Source organism: Triturus cristatus, chromosome 8 (genome assembly GCF_964204655.1).
Source record: "Triturus cristatus chromosome 8, aTriCri1.1, whole genome shotgun sequence".
NCBI classification, from domain to species: domain Eukaryota; kingdom Metazoa; phylum Chordata; class Amphibia; order Caudata; family Salamandridae; genus Triturus; species Triturus cristatus.
In genome coordinates, this window is record NC_140591.1 from 302,341,900 (window position 1) to 302,359,221 (window position 17,322).

The 17,322-nt window shown below is 43.8% G+C and overlaps 1 protein-coding gene across 3 annotated transcripts in view; it reads left to right on the forward strand.

Moving 5' to 3' along the window:
* IFT88 (intraflagellar transport 88) overlaps window positions 1-17,322 on the forward strand; it is a 537,246-nt gene that overhangs the window by 439,300 nt on the left and 80,624 nt on the right. For 2 of the 3 annotated variants that reach the window (XM_085621562.1, XM_085621563.1), the window contains exon 25: window positions 15,562-15,609. The exons of the other annotated variant lie outside the window; for it this stretch is intronic. In XM_085621562.1, the coding sequence (XP_085477688.1) occupies window positions 15,562-15,609 (48 nt within the window). The remainder of the gene's footprint in view (window positions 1-15,561; window positions 15,610-17,322) is intronic. 3 annotated transcript variants of the gene reach the window in all.

Below are 17,322 nucleotides of genomic sequence, written 5' to 3' on the forward strand. Positions count from 1 at the left end.
CTCTCAGCGCAACCTGTTCATAGGTGCGGTACTGGACACTACTGTGTGTCGAGCATTCCTTCCTCCTCAAAGGATTCTCGACATACTGGAAATGATTCCTTTGTTTTAAAATGGAGCGGTCGTTCTAGTTCTGAAAGTCCTTCGCCTGCTCGGCCTGTTTGCTTCCTGCATTCTGTTGGTCAACCATGCATGCTGGCACATGAGGGCGCTCCAGTGGTGCCTCCGCAGGCAGTGGTATCAGCACAAGGGAGATCTCAGGGAGTCTGTGAGGATCTCCAGAGAAGCTGCGGCGGATCTGTCTTGGTGGAGCGTGGAGGGCAATCTGTCTCAAGGAAAGCCCTTTCATCTACCTCCATCGGTGGCCACAGTGATTACGGATGCATCCACTTTAGGGTGGGGTGCTCATCTGGGGGATCTGGAGATCAAGGGTCTTTGGTCTCCAGAGGAAAGGTTGCTTCACATCAACCTTCTGGAATTGCGGGCGATTCGTTTGGCACTCAAGGCCTTCCTCCCTTCCCTTCGCGGTCAGTCTGTTCAAGTCCTGGCGGACAACACTACCGCAATGTGGTATGTCAACAAACAGGGAGGTGTAGGGTCTCTTTGTCTCTGCAGAGAGGCTCTGCGTCTATGGTCCTGGGCTCAGGACCATCAGATTTGTCTGATAGCAAATCATCTGGCCGGGGTTCTAAATGTACGTGCGGACAGTCTCAGTCAGCAGTTCTCCGCCGACCACGAGTGGAGGCTCCATCCGGAGGTGGTTCGTCACGTCTTTCGGATGTTCGGAACTCCTCGGGTGGACCTGTTCGCCACTCACGAGAATGCTCACTGCCCGTCATTCTGCAGTCTCCAGTATCCGATGCAAGGAGCGTTGGGGGACGCGTTTCAGTTGAGTTGGGGCTCACAACTCCTTTACGCGTTTCCTCCCATACCCTTGATTCCTCGGGTTCTGAGGAAGATTCGCCAAGACCGGGCCCAAGTCATATTGGTCGCCCCGGATTGGCCAAGAAGGGTGTGGTATTCAGATCTTCTCCACCTTTCCTCGTGCCCTCCGCTCCGTCTCCCTCTGAGGGCAGACCTCCTCTCGCAGTCGGAGGGGCAGGTTCTACACCCCCACCTCCAGAGCTTACACCTTCATGCTTACACCTTCATGCCTGGAGATTGAACGGGGCAACCTGAATTCTTTTTCTCTCCCACCTGATGTGGTAGATGTAATTTTGTCTGCCAGACGTCATTCCACCAAATCTATATATTCATATAGGTGGTCTAAATTTGTTCTCTGGTGTGGAGAGAAGTCAATTGATCCTTTGAAGGCTCGTCTATCTTACATTTTACAGTTTGCCCTTTCTCTTGCTCAGCAAGGCTTTGCTGTGGCTACTGTAAAAGGATACTTGTCGGCTTTCCTTTGCTTGCCGGATCAGCCGTCAATATTCAAATCACCTATTGTTCTTCGTTTTCTTAAGGGCCTCACAAACAGGTTTCCTCCTACTCCCTCTATTGTGCCTCAATGGGACTTAAACCTTGTCTTGACTTATCTTATGGGTTCTCCCTTCGAGCCCTTACACAAGTGTCCCTTGAGACTGTTGTCTTTTAAGACGGTTTTTCTCATTGCAATCACCTCGGCAAGGAGGGTAAGTGAGCTTCAAGCTCTGAGTTCAAAACCCCCGTTTTTGACAATTCATGCTGAAAGAATGGTACTCAGGACCAGGGCTGCATTTCTGCCTAAGGTGATAGCTCCCTTCCATCTGGGGCAGCCCATTACCCTTCCTTCCTTCTATCCTCCCCCTCACCCTTCCAAGGAGGAGGCTAGACTTCACCGCTTGGACCCTAAGAGGGCGGTGAGCTTCTACCTGGACAGGACTAAGGACTTCAGAGTTGATGACCAGCTCTTCGTGGGCTTTGTTGGCTGCAGGAAAGGTTGAGCGGTGCACAAGCGCACCCTTTCCAGATGGATTGTCTTGTGCATCAAGATATGCTACTCCCTGGCTGGTAAGGAACCTCCAGAGGGTTTACGGGCTCATTCCACTAGAGCAAAGTCTTTCACTTCTGCTTTGTCTAGGGGCGTTCCTGTGGAGGACATTTGTAGGGCGGCAACTTGGGCCTCCCTTCACACCTTTGCAAAACATTATTGCTTGGACACCGAGGTGAGGAGAGACGGACACTTTGCTCGTTCCGTCCTTCAGGACTTTCTGGTATAGAAGGGTGGACACCCTCCTCCGGCAGTGGGACTGCTGTGGGCATCTATTCACAAGGTGAGGAATCCACTGGCAGATGTATCCATCATAAGAACAAGTTACTTACCTTCGGTAATGCTTTTTCTGGTGGATACAGTATCTGCCTGTGGATTCCTCACTGACCCACCCGCCTCCCGGTTGTCCACCCTTGTATACTTTTAGTATATGATGGTGTTTTAAGTTATATTTATTACTGTCAAAGGCATTGTGTTGTTTCTTTTGCCTTTTTACTTATCCTCCACACTGTGTGTGTTGCTTTATATATTATGTACTGTGTATACTGTGTATATATTGCTGTCAGTCCGTCCGTGTGCCTCGAAGGCACGGAAAAAAGGGCGGAACTGACGTCATCACGCCGACAAGGTCTTCTTATGGAGCCGGTGACGTCAGCGGAGTCGCGAGCGGAGCCGTGTCTCTGTGACGTCGTCTTCGACCCCATCGGCGTGGACTGCTACAAAAGTTTCAGAATGTTGCTGGCGCAGGGGATATTCACAAGGTGAGGAATCCACAGGCAGATACTGTATCCACCAGAAAAAGCGTTACCGAAGGTAAGTAACTTGTTCTTCTGTTCCTGTCAGCTGAGCGTGACTGTTGTGGAGCCCAAGCTACTGGTGGTGTTTTCCTCTCTGTAGAAATAGAAGTTATACCTTTTTATCAGGTTTGGTCTTCATTACCTAACAAAGCCAATGTTGTCGCTCTCTGGGATAGTTATCTCCACAGATGAAACGCTGATCACACAGTGCCAATCTGGGCCGTGATAAGAATGTAAACAAATGTGTACAAAGTTTGCTATCACATTTTTGAGGGCCGTCGACGGTGCTTCAGTGAGATGGTGAGTCTCTGTGTTGCCATCTGTGCTCATGTGCTCAATGCAGTGTAGGGCGTAGTAGCAAAATGGTCTCTGCTTTATTTTTTTCAAAGTAGGAGTTGGTTTTGTCTCTAATGAGCTGTTTCCACAATCTGGTTGTGGTGCATCTTCGAACATCCTTCTCTCTTTCACACTCATGGGAAGCATCTGTCTGTGGTGAACTTAATATGCGCCTTGAGGGCAGCAGAGGTTTTGTAGACCGTGGGCAGTTAATCCTAACACCATTCCTAGAATATTTGGGGAAAATGAAACTTCACTCAAAATAGCCCAGTAAGCTCAATCATTTTTGTAGTTCAGTTCCGGGAATGTTTCGAGGTAAATTAAAATTATCCAGATATTGGATAAAATGTAATTTAATATCTCGATATAAACCTTAAAGGTTCTGCCCTGCAGTCATTGCTGAAGGAAAATAACTATAATAAGTTGGAAGGCAAAAAACGAGGGATACCTAAGCCGTGGTAAGCATTTTCACATTTTCACCAAGTACTTGATTTAAAATGGGAAATTCAAGTCGGCACATTTTTCAGTGTCCCAAACTAAAAATGGCTGCCATGGGTCATGACACATTACTAGAAAACCCATTACACGATTACCAGCCATGTGTGCACATGTGTCTTGACGAATGTGTTTGCATGCTAGTCCCATCAATCATTGGCAAATATAATTTGGCCACCTTTTAAAGCTAAAATCTATTACCTTGTTGGCATTGTGTAGGCTAAGCTGCTTTAAATATCTTTTTAACTTGATGGTTAACTGACTAGCATTCTGTTTCACCTTTCCTGCACAAAATATATGCTTCTATTTGTCATCTGCTTTTAAAAGCTATCCTATGCGGGATACCTGGGCACAAGTCCTAACAAAAGAAGTGGGGGGACTAACCTAATTAATCAGTATGCAAGTGGCATCACAGTGCGTGACATCATGGTGCATGATATCATGGCGCGTGACATCGCGGCGCATGAGGCTCATGACATCACATCGCGTGACAATCCAGCGCGTGACAACACAGGAAGTGGCATCACAAGAAGTGACATCAGATCTTAAGCCCTCACATATATGTTTAGTAGGTGTATCAAGAGTACATTTGAGCACATTTCGAGTATACTTGCAAACCCTCCTGATTTAGGCAGAACATTCACACTTTTGTATGCTACACATAAAACAATGTTGCCTTTTGTCAGCGTAAAGCTTCCTCTAGCCATAGTGCTTTAAAAGAAAAAATAGTGATATTTAAATTATTACAAGGCCTTCTAAGGGGTAGTAAGCACTATATAAATGCTATTTATTTTGTGCAAATACTGGGAAAGATCAACACATCTGCCGTTCTTACAATGCATGCATATCTCCTAAACAGAGCCTGAACAAAGTGAAAAGCTGCCTCTCAAGTATGTGTGAAGTGCTAACAAGATGTGAGCCTTTGTTTCCCCTCTGCTGCATTTTAATATAGGTGTGAGGCTCCTGACTGCTGCCAGACAGGAGACGCGAACAAAAGGAGGCCCAGCAGGAGTCAGAAACAAGGAAGCCCCCTCCCCGAGCCTGCATGTTGTTGGGGATCGAAAGCAGATAATAACGTGCAGGCGCTGCTAAAAGTGTCCCGGTGTTTGGAAATTGCATCGGGACAAATTCAGCATCTTTTTCAGTGGGGCCCAACTTCATGGCAGGGTGGACGCCGTCCACCCTGTGAAACAGTGGGTGGACGCCGTCCACCCGCGTGTACTCCCGACTCGTGCCCTGCGGGATACCCTTGCCTGTAGAGATGTCCACCCCTGTGGAATGGTCTTTCTTCTCATCACAGTTAAAAGACCTTCTTCACTTCAGACTACAGACGTCTCTAACAACCATACTTTTTAGGTATATAATAGCAAGTTTTACGCACATACTATGAGAAAGTGGAGTTTTAGTTGGGGTGGATGGTAGTCCATCACAAGTAATAATGTCACTATCTGTCTTTGGCCCAGTAAAGTTTTCAGTAATTTAAACCTCAGGTCAACCCCTGGTAACTATGGCACAGAGCAGACGGGCTTATCTTAAGAAAATGTGGAAAGCATTTTGTAGCACCAAGACAGTTAAAAAGTCAAAAAGACAACACAATAAAAATCCCACTCCACTTTATAAAATGACAAATATTTTAATGAACAAAATGACACCGAAATGACAAAATTCCAATAGGGGAACCAGAGATATGATTGTTTTAAGTTTTAAAGAAAAATAGAAATAAAAAGCGCAAACCGCGGGCATCTTGGTCATGCTAGACTGGGACAAAGGTACGATTTGAGGCTGACCGCGAAGGAACAGAGGTCGAATACAAGGACCAAGTTGGTCCTGTCAAAAAGTTACTTTCGTACTTGGAAATGTTTCTGGTGAAAAGGTGGTCATCAATGAGCCGTTGGATGGGCAAGCTGGATCTGATTTGGGGGTTGATGATGGCCGGATGCGGAAGAATGGGGTCATGGACAGTTGTCGACAGGAAAGTTCCGAGCAGGTAAACTCCGGCATCTGTGCCCAGGAAGGTCTCGATGACTATCAGCTTCCACTTGGCATCGCTCTGGGTAAGCCTTTTCTGTTTGAACGTAAAAACTTTTCTGGAAATTGGACTTCCTTCAGCAGTAGAAACCATCAAGTTGAGTCCGACCAGCATATGAACGGCTGCAGCTTCGACTGCAACCATGGTCTCCGTCAGTTCTCCAGGCAGAAAGCTGGTACCAGGTTAAGCAGTTTGGGCAGAAGTTGTACACTCTAACACCAGCCAAGGGTTCCTGGACATCAAGAACATTTCTTGGCGGTCAGGACTCACTTCAGCAAAGGCCACCAGCAGGGCCCAAGGCAGGCCCAGTTGAAACTTGTCTGCTGGGCACTTTCAGGAAAGTGGTCTTTTTGCAGCTTTTGTGTCCTTGTAGATTAACAGGAGGTCAGTCAACTGACCCTTGGTGTCCAGTTCTTTGTCATGGGTACAAGCGGGAGCATGTCCAGCTTTTAGGGTTCACCTCACAGGTCACCCTGCTCCAGTGGGAACAGTCAAACCCGAACTGCCAGGCCAGGTCCTCCCTGAACAGGAATACAAGCAACCAAGGACCGGTTTCTCCCCAGTTAGGGCTCATCAGCCATGTATAGCTTTATTCCAGTGACACTGTGCACGGGATCCGTGTTGGGGCATATATGTCCCACTTAGTCTAAAGAAAAAAGTGACAGATGTGAGGACCTGGCCTGGCAGTTCGTGCTGGACTCTTCCCATTGGAGCAGGGTCAAGACGGATTTGCATATGGCTGGGTCTAAACTGAGGTGGGATGGTGTGCAGAATAATGATGGACAGTGATGTGGCCCCAGGTAATTAACAGTGGCTGAGATTAATTAAAGCATTCCATCCATCCCTTTTTTGTATTCCCAGACATGGGTCCTGTGCACACTGTGTCGCTTGAATCACGCTATATCTGACTGTTGAGCCCTAACTAGGGCGAAACCGCTCCTGGGTTGCTTGTATTCCGGTTTATGAAGGTCCTGGCCTGGCAGTGCGGACTGGACTGTTCCAACTGAAACAGGTTCCAGACTGATTTGCATAGGGCTGGATCCCAACTGAGGTGGCATGGTGTGCAAAATAATGATGGACTGGGATGCGGACCCAGTAATTCGTTTTTTATAGATTTACTTCCGAATTGTGCCAGCTAGCCTTCCGGCGATGTGGCCAGTGTTGTGGGGCTTTAAAGGGAACCATTACATTGCTGCTTTAAATATCAGTTTCTGGTGGATACATCTTGCCACATATTTATCACCTCATTAATACTCTTCCAGACACTTTTCCCTAGCAATGACTCTCCAGATAGTGCAGTGTGGCTCCAGCTGCGACCTCGCTCTGGACATAACGTCACAGTAGTGTATTAGGCACTTTCCTGTGCATTGATGTGAGTTCCTGTTTTGTCCACACCTTAGCCATTCAGAGGAGGTTTCATCTTTCACGAAAATCATTCAGAAGGTGGCAGAAGCCTTCGAATTGACTTAACCTTGTGCAGAATTGAGATATAATGTTTTGCCCATACTTTCAACTTCCACTGCAGTGGTGGAGACCTTGCTTCCAATTTATTAGGCCCTCTTAGACCCTATCATGTTCCATGGGTGAAATCCTTTTTAGGCCCATTAGTACACAGGCAGATTGCCAGATGCTATAGACCCTGTCTAGGTGACTCACAAATGTTTGCCCTCCCACCCTCAGAGGTTTATTCTCTACCTCATACTCTCTCCTGAATTTCTCTTTAGGATAGTGTGTACCCGTAGCCCCATGGCAGGGCCCCCGAGTTGAGGCACAACACCCTACATAAGCCTGTATGGGTTTGTTTTGTATGCACACCTTTATTTTAATTTATTATGCAATCATTGCGGCAGGTGTTTGGATTTTGTCTTAATCTAGGTGTAAAATGCTACAACTACAAGTTCATTTGTACTAGTCACATTGTTTGAGTGACTAGTGGCACAACTTAACAGCCGCCTTTGTTTTGGAACAGTAATTTAGCTGTATATTCTTCTACCGGTTGATCGACAGTGGATCCCCTTTGAATTTGCCAGTGGACCACTGTATGGTTTTGTGTTATATTATTTCATTTTTGAGCACATGTTTTGTAGCAGAATCACTTCTATTTTAGGTTCTGACAAATGCCCAAAACACTTAATTGGAGGTGGCAGGAACATGTTGACCTTCTTCAGTGACACACTTCAGCTGGTTTAATGTACTCCTGCAGTGTTCCTTGTTTAAATCCTGAACCAAGGCTGCATATATAAAGGTGTATGTGTGCCCTGTAGCTACTTTTAAACCACTACATCACTTGTTGCACGCTCTGCTTACCTCGCCACCCTTCAGCACATTGTGGGGTCTCTACCATATCTCCGAAAATATTTTCGCGCTCCTCCTCAGTGAAGGAGTTGTAGCCTGCACCGTGGTCAGATATCACGCTGCGAGGAGGTTCCCTATGATGAAGCATACCACCTTTGCTGGGTGAGGGAAATTGTCCCAAAAAAGAAATACCCCACCTAGGTTACTCCTGTTTCTTGTATTCGTTTTCTTTTTCCTTTTGAAGACCCAGGTGTATGTTTGTGTGTTATAGTGCCTTGTTATTATTGCAAACTTTATTTCATTTCTAATGTTCTAATGTTTCTGCTGACGATTTCAGTATATGTGCCCATGTAGCTTTGATTAATGTTCTTACTATCATCTTATCTATCCTCAGGCATTGTTGTGCCACATATATGTAGGTAATGTACTTGACTTGTGCCGTACAACTTGAGTTCTTAAAATCCATCGATGTATAAACTTCAAGAGGACCTCTTTGTGAAGTCTGTTGTTTGAGCTTTGTTAGTTCTCTTCACAGTTGTGAGAATGAGCAAGTATGAGTAGCCTTGGCTGACCAGATGACTTTCATTGTATCGCGTCTAGTCTATTTTCAGTGGTTTTACACAACAAATTTGTGTTTTCATTTTAATTTTATTAAATGTTTTCAAGTTTGCACAAATAATTCTTCAAGTACTTTTTGCACTCATTTATTAGCAATTCGCCACCGAGAACTCACGGCTGATTGTGAGTGCTGCTGCGTCATTGTTATTTGTTAGGTTGGAGATGCGGGTGCAGGCCATCCTGTACTCTTGGCTAGCTCATTTATTGAGCCTTGCGCTTTCATCAAGTTTTGAACCTGTGTACTGATGATCATGAGTTCTTTCAACTTTGACTGCCCTTACTTCGGGTACGGTGGCCGGACATAGTCTATTGTTTATTCTTGCTTTTGGCCTTTTTCTTCTTGTGACTAACTGACCAAGTGACAACATCCAGTGTCTTTTTTCAATAATCTATTAGTATTTTTGTCAATGTTTGGTGGTAAAGACTTCTCATCCTCTGCTTTTCAGTGCTGCCTTTTTTCAAAAATCCTTATTTCCTTTTTATCTTATTTTCTCCCCTTTGTGTATAGTGTCCTTGGATAACCCTCATTTTCCCACGATACTAGTAAAAACAAAATTCCTTCTTTTTTCACATGACCATAATGAACTCGGCCTGGCCCAGTCTCATTATTCATTTATGCTTAATTCCTAGATCTTGCTCATGCTCCAACTTACCTTGTCCTCATGATGACCTTAAGTTGTATTAGATCAAAACACCATTGATGCTTTTGGCTACTGGACTTTTAGATCAAACATTGCCTGTAGGGCTCATGACCAAATGTTTTTGACTGTGCCTCTGAAGAAAAATTGATGGTTGAAGCCCATTGTCTTTTATTATACACACTTCCATTCAACTCTTTTTATTGCACTGTGTGATCATTATGAGCATAGAAGACCTTTACTTCTAAACAAAAAGCATTCATACTCTTTCGTTGTTAAATATAATTTTTGTGCAAATAGAAAGCATTTCTTCACTAGGAACCCCTCTGGTTCATCGACTCTAGAAGAGAGAGGCAGAGGATTTTACTCCCTTTAGTTCTTGGTCCCCAAAAAGGACAGAGGCCTGAGACCCATCTTGGCTCTCTGCCATATTAATCTTTCATCTGGCAGGACAAATTCAAGATGCTGTCTGAGCCAGGTCCTGTTTGCTTTACACTTGGAAGATTGGTTGGCATCCGTGAACCTCCAGGATACCTGTTTTTATCCTCAGATTTTTGACACCCAAAGGCAGTACTTGAGGTCCAAAGTAGAATCCCCACACTAAGTCAGCGGCCCTCCCGTTTGATCTGGTGACAGCCTCATGCATCTGTAGGCAGATGCTAGCAGTAATGACAGCTTCACTGCATTAGGTGTGAGTACATGTATTCCCGTACTTGAATGACTAGCTGGTGATACTGGTCCAGGAGCATCTCTTGTAGAAGATGACACTCCTCCATAGCTAGGGCTTTAGCATACATTTCCAGACATCTCTCTCCCACACAGGGGCTGATTATTATCGGGGAAGTGCTCTTCAATCCTTATGAAACCCTTCCCTCCTTCTACTCGAAGGATAGCGGACATTTTGGTAGTGATTCCAGTGGTCTGGCTCAAGCTTGGATCCCTGTCCTGCAGGGTCATCTTGTCTAATGCAGCCTGTTGGTGCTTCATGTCAGGAAGTGGATAAGAGTCCTCTAGTGGTGTCCGAGGCGCAGGGGCTTCATCAATAAGGAAGTCTCTATGCTGAGGGGAATCAGAATATGTGCTGGTAGATGGACTCTTCCATAATTCTGAAGGGTCTCCCATTCAACCCTCTGTAGGTTCAGGCTACCAGGTCATGAATGCCTCCACCCTGTGCTGTTGTGCTCATCTAGGGCACACAGCAGTGCAAGGCCTCTGGTCTGTGTCTGATCAGCGCCTACACATAAGTGTTCCCAAGCTACAGGCTGTCCGTTTTGCCATGCAGGGCTTTTATCTCTTACATCTCAGGGTGCAACATCCATATTCTGACAAACCACCACTACTGACTATTATATAAACAAACAGAGCAGTGTGGGGGTAATGGACCCTATGTTGTAAGTTGATTCACCTGTGGACATGGACGCAGCGACAGGAGTCTTCCCAGTAGAGGTTCATCTTGCGGGCTCCCTCAGTGTGAGAGTGGTTACCCTTAGTCATTTATCGGTGGAGGACCATGAGTGGTAGCTACAACCCTAGGAGACAGGAATGATTTTTCAGCATTGGGATTTTCCTTTGTAGAACTCTTCCCGAAGGCCCAAAACAGGAAGTGTCCTCAATATTGTACGATACGCCTCCCATCAGATACAGAGTCAGCTGTTCTCATGGACTGCTATAATCATTCCCACTGATCCTGCTTCTGTACAAAGGTCCTGTCGGAAGTGCAGGAGGTTTTGGGGCAGTTGACTTTGATCGCTTCAGACTATGCAAGGAGGATCTGGGGCACGGATCTCTCGGTATTCAGCTCCTCTTCCCACTCCCACATACAGCCTACCTGCTCTCATACCAAGATGGTCAGGCCATCCAACCCAATTGCCAGATGTTGTGGCTGCACATGTGGAGAATGTGGCACCTGCTATAATCTCTATGTTTTATTAATAAGGTTGCAGACATCATTTTGGCAGTAAGGAAACATGTCACCAGATCCATCTACATAGGCAACTGGAACACATTTGCGAAATAGAAGGCATTCATCCTTTTACATCTCGCCCGTTAGAAATGTTGAAGTTTGCTTTGTGCCTTTCACAGCAGGGTCTGGCTGTGGCTACTGTAAGGGCTACCCAACCACTGTTTTTACATTAGTGTCTTCCTGTCTAACCGTTCCTGCCTAATTTGCTACTAGTGACATGTTTTCTGAACAGAAAGGAAGGAAGGAAAAGAGGCTAGGGGGAGCAAGACTGAAAATCCATAACTTCAGAACCAAAAAGACCAATACTCTTGAACAAATGTTCTAGATTCTAGTGTCAGAGGGGGACTGGCATGATTGAGGTGTCATCAGTTGAACCCATTCAGTACTCAATATGCTTATTCTGGGTCTTCGAAGTAGGTTTTGAAGACGTGAGTCTGAAGCCCTTTTCTAAAGCATAGGATGTCAGGCACTAGTCTTGGCTGCAGAGGTAGAGTGCTCCTGGCACTTAGAGCCCACCCTGAGAATGATTGTTTCAGTACTAAAGAATTTCTAGAATTTGGTGTTTCCAGGCAGGGAAAGCTTTTGCTTCTGGATTCTCTTACACCACCTGAAATGAGCTGTAAATCTGCTATATATAGGTGAGTTTGTGGTGACGAAGGGTGTTGTATTTGAGGCAACATGTTTTAAACGTTATCTTGGTCTCTAGAGAGAACCAATGGTGATATCTTCGGTTTTAGAAATGTGATTTTAGATATGTGGTTGAATCTTTTTTCTTAGTGATTAGTTGTGTTGTGATCTGTAAACTGTTTTTAAATAGGATACTGTGAAAACTGGAAGACCAGCCAGGATTGCATTACCGGAATTGAGTCTGGATATAAACAAAACATGATCTGCAATTCTCATTAGTTTAGAGGAAATTAAGCACTTTATTTTCTTTAATTGGTGGAGATCTAAGTTTGCCGAGTGTGCCAATTTGTTAACACAAGGAATCGTAGTCAAGGAGCAGTCAATAATGAATTCTAAGGCTGTTCTTCATGTTGCCAACTGTTCCTGTGCCCTTCCCAGATGGCTAATCCCTGCTAAGTGGCCTCAGGTTTCAATACACTTACCTTCCTGCAACCGGAGGCCATGCCTCTCTTTTCCAGGAGGGGGAATGCTTAGTTAGTCCGTGGAGCAGGACTGTGAAACATACCAACTTTATCACAGCAGCTGTAAAGTTACTTTTGCACTATAAGTTATCAAAAATCTACTTTCACCATTGATTAGGCCACTCGACAATTTTCCCAAGCCTAAAGTGTAGCTTTATCTACAAGGTAAAAAACATGTTTTGCAATTATTCCCTGCAGGGGCATACTTTTCCCAGTTTTTATCGTACCCCCACATTTATAAGTTTAGCACCTATGCCTCACAAAGTCAGAAGAAAAAGACACACAATTGGTGGACGGAATGCAGAACAAATCAAAACATTCACCCCCCGTCAAGAGATCTGGGTTAAATCCATCATCCTTTTGCTCACCATGCCACACCAGTTTAGACCTGACCATATGCAAATCGGTCTTGACCCTGTGCCTCATGGGAACAGTCCAGCTCGAACTGCAAAGTCTGGTCACCCCTGGACCAGAACCAAGCTTCCTAGGACCGGTTTCGGGGTTTCACCCCATTTCAGCATCTGGGCATACCCGGCGCACTTAGGGTGGACCTGGCTTGGCAGTTCGGGCTGGACTGTTCCCATTGGGCACAGGGTCAAGACTGATTTGCAAATGACTGGGTTCAAACTGGAATGGCATGGTGAGCAAAAAAACGATGAATTTCGGCCCAGATCTCTGTACTGGGGTGAATGTATGACATTGTTCTGCATTCTGTCCATCAATTGTTCTTTTTGCATTTGTTACAAAGTCAGAAAGCATCCCACCAGAAAGAGACACTACAATAATTGGTATTCCAAAAGAAGGATTCATTTGGGGTTGACGGCATGGCAAACCCGCCAAATAAGATCAGTTAATGTACAAGTCTCTGTCTCGTTCTGTCATCACAAACAAAATCAAGATTCAGTAGAGACTTGCACATACAGTGAGTTCTATATTAAGGAGGAACTAAACTAGTGCATACCCATACATGGTATTGTTATCATTATGGTTGCCGAATTAGGATGATGTGCAACAGAAATTGACCCTCTGACACATTTTGCTGTGAGGAGTTCCCGATTAACTGAATAATCCATTTCTGGACCCGACCATATTAAAGATTTCCTTTTTTTCCACCTCAGTTGACAGTTTCACATCATTGACAAAGGGAGGGTGAGAGTGCTCTGGGTCATACATCATGCCAACGCTGCTGCATCGGGTGATAGAGCCAGTTAGAACAGCATACAGGCCCTGGAGGCGCCTGTGACAGATGACAATATAATCAGCCATGGAGTTCACCTTAATTCCACAGATCCACAGTAGTCAAACTTATTTGTAAGATAAAAGAGTTATAGAAAGGGGAAAAACAACAATACCTACAATTAATAGGTCAAGAGTGAGTGGACAATTGTTTGAAACATATGAGGAGCTGACATACAGTTTGTATGACAAATGGACAAATGATGGCTTACAAAGATACAGCATGGGAAAAAGAAATAAACATTCATTCTTAATTGATGGTCTCAACGTCACCTCAGAAATCCACGTAGACTGAATTCATGTGCTGGTCCCCTTTGGTTAAGGCTTAGTGCCGCAAAGATGATAGACAGTACCAAATACGATTCCACATTGGCACCTCCTGGAGGATAGGTGGGTGAAAGTAACTGGGGGGAATGAAGTGTCACCCTGATGAAAAAGCACTTTGCCATAAAAAGAAAACTAGAGAAAATCACTAAACTAGTCCATACCTAATAGTGTGAGTTTGTTGAACGGTAGAGAATTCTCTTTTTATCTTCCTAAAAAATGGGTGTGCCATTCTCCCAAATAAGTGTCACTAATTCATTATAAGTTTCATTAAAGGATGAAATACAAGCAAGAGGTTTATGAGGCATTGGTTCAATGTTATCAGTTATGTAAGTTGGGCAAACAAAGAACATTGTAAAACTGCCACAAGATTACAAAACAAAAGCATGCAGCTACTTATTTTCCTTCTTGTCACCCAGCAGACAGCCCAAATATGGACAGCTGTGGAGCTGATCTAGAAAAACCTGCCCTGATATATATTGAGCAAAGGTCGCAATATTCCCAGCAATGCTGAACATTTCCTGGCATGACAAGACCTGTGGGTTTTAGGAACTAGAGGCTTCTTCAGGCAGACTCATTTTCCAGAATACGAGGAAGAGGATCAATAGGAAAGAAACCTGCATATTTAAGAGGAAGAGGGTGCTGATAAAAGAGGAGCAGTGATTGATGAGGGGAGGATATTTGGACACACTTTATGTCTCCAGTTCTAAAACAAGAAAGACATTTTCTTTGAAGCTTTAGCTTTGTTTTTGAAACTCAACAGCAATCATGTTAAGAACAATCTACTGAAGTCTGCTGCATTGATGGCACCTAGCTGAGGCTGGTCTTGTTTGTAAAACAGCCAATGTCCACATATGCCTAGTTATGGTATAGAAAATATTTGGAGATGAGTCTTCTGTTACTTTTCCTTATGGCTCACTTTTCAGAAGGGCTCTGTTATTCTCACAGTTTGTAAATTCAGATATTTTCTGGCCTCTACGTGTGATCTTGGGAGCATATTGTGCCTTCCATATTCAATATGTGAAAAGGATCACACAATTTTTGGAAGACAGCAAAAATCCACAGTGAAAAAACAATCAGTGGATGTTATAGTACAACTGACACCGTCACCAACCATCAAAGGGGTTTGTCTCATAGCCACCCTACAAGAATGAAAACTCCTGCAACTTAGTTGCTATTTAATCCTTCTTCAAGTAGTGACAAAATAGTTTGTACATTGTTTGCGATACTTTAGCACACATTACCTCTAAGGGCATTCACGTCGTCTTTGGAGCAAAAACATGCATAGATCTTCAATTGTTCCATATCCATGAATTTATTGGGGATGTGGTGCCTTTAGCCATTTTTGGTAATCTGGAAGTTCTGCTCTGAAGTAATTCTGCATTGCACAGTCCAGTCTTTTCTATCTGTATTTTCTTTCCGTTATGGATTTGCAGCAGATTAAGTAAAATTTGATGTATCATCGTTTCTGCTTTTCCTTACATTATCCACCAGATTTGAAATTTCATGTAACAGTTCATGAACTTAAGCAGTTACCAGCCCTATTAAATAGCATGAACAATATTACTATATAGATGCAGACTATTCTTTACCTTTGTTGTTTCTTGCCTTTACCGTTAATCTTTCAGTCTACGTACCTAAAAGTTCAACTCCTTCCATTGTTTTCTTAACCTTTTTCTCCTTTCTGCATAATCTATATTTCCTCCTTTTTCTCAGCTGTCCCTTCGCCTGAAAACAATCATAGTCCTTTGGAACCATTAAAAGGTCAGTGTAAGATTAAGCTGGTGATATATATATATATATATTTAAAAAAAAATATATATATATTCATATATATATGTGTGTGTGTGTGTAATATATATATAATATATATGTATATATATGTGTATATATATGTGTGTATATAGATGTAGGTGTGAGAATATATATATGTGTGTGTGTATATATCTATATCTATCTATAGATAGATAGATGGATACAGATATACACACAGTGTATAATTTATATTTCCAATCCAATCCGATAGTGATGTGAGTTCCTTACGTAACCTAGATTGTTTCAAAAGAGTTCTTTTTTTAATAAATATTTCTAATAAAGCATGTCTATATTTTCCTGAAATGAAAATGCCATCAAAAATGTCCTATCCTGTTTTTCAAAATATCCATATAACTGCACGAGAAGAGATGTTTAATGATCCACTCTTGTGAGTAAACTGGCTACCTTGGAACTTGTAAAGTCTAAGAATAGAAATACAGGGTGCAACAAATTAAGCATAAAAGTGTCTCTACCACCAATGTTTGAACTGGTTTTAGTCTTGGGTAGTTGTAACAGTGATGGGTCATCAAAACGATTAGAATCCCTGCTGTGCTATAGCATTAGGCCATTATAAATCCTTGCGAGGTACCCCTGATAATAATGGGAAAATAACAAAGGTCACAAGAGCCACAAGGCTTAGCTCGACAACTGAGCTGGTGACTCATTGCGATGTTATAGGCTTTCACCTTGGACCATGGTGTGAATGTAACTGCAGGGATATAACAGGGCCTCCTGTTCTGGCGAAGGTCTTGGAAGAACCAGTTAGTCACCCAGTTACAGGAATATATGGGCAAGTCCTGGTGTCTTTCACACAGGTGTTTGGCCAGGTTTTGGTATGCAGTCTGCTTAGGTTAGCTTTTAGAAAAAATCCTACTGTGGATTGGTGAGGAGAATGCAACCTAAGGGGTCTGTTTCAGTTTCTTTTGACACAGTAGACCACTGAATCATTCTTTGTAAGGTGACCACAGTGTCAAATAGCACTTCACCAGTTCTATTTTTATTAAACAACTTTTGTTTTTTTTTTGTTGCAGAGTTTTATATAGCGCGGACATGACCCGAATCCAATCAGGTATCAGAGCGCTTTACATAGCACCAGTTACGTTACATGAGGACACACATTCATTTTTTGTTAGGGACGGGGAGATTAAGTGATTTGCCCAGAATCACAGGATGTTTAGCTTCATTACCGAGACTCGTACCCAGTTCCCCCAGGTCCGAGGTGCGAGGTCGAGCGCCCTAACCGTTAGGCCAACTCCTCTCAACTTTATTGGCATGTCAATGACAATATTGCATAGACAAACAATTACAATACGCAGAACCGGGCTAGCGAAAGAAACAATTTCCACAAGGGTCATAGAAGTCAGCACTAATACATAACCTTTATGTGGCACAATTAAGCAAATAAATGTGATCAACATGAAACCGGTTGCCGGTAGGAATCTACAGGAAATTGGCTATTTGCCTAGGGACTTGGACCGGGGCGCAATACACTCCCTGCTCCTGCCCAGGGCTAAGATCCCCGTGGATAGCCCGCCCCTCCTGAGGACAGCGTTGAGTTGCTGGAAGAAGGCACTGTCATACACTGCTACAGCGGCTCCATACTCGCCGAACATTCCCTTGTTGGGTATTCCCATACCACAGGGCAGACTCACAAGAACCAGG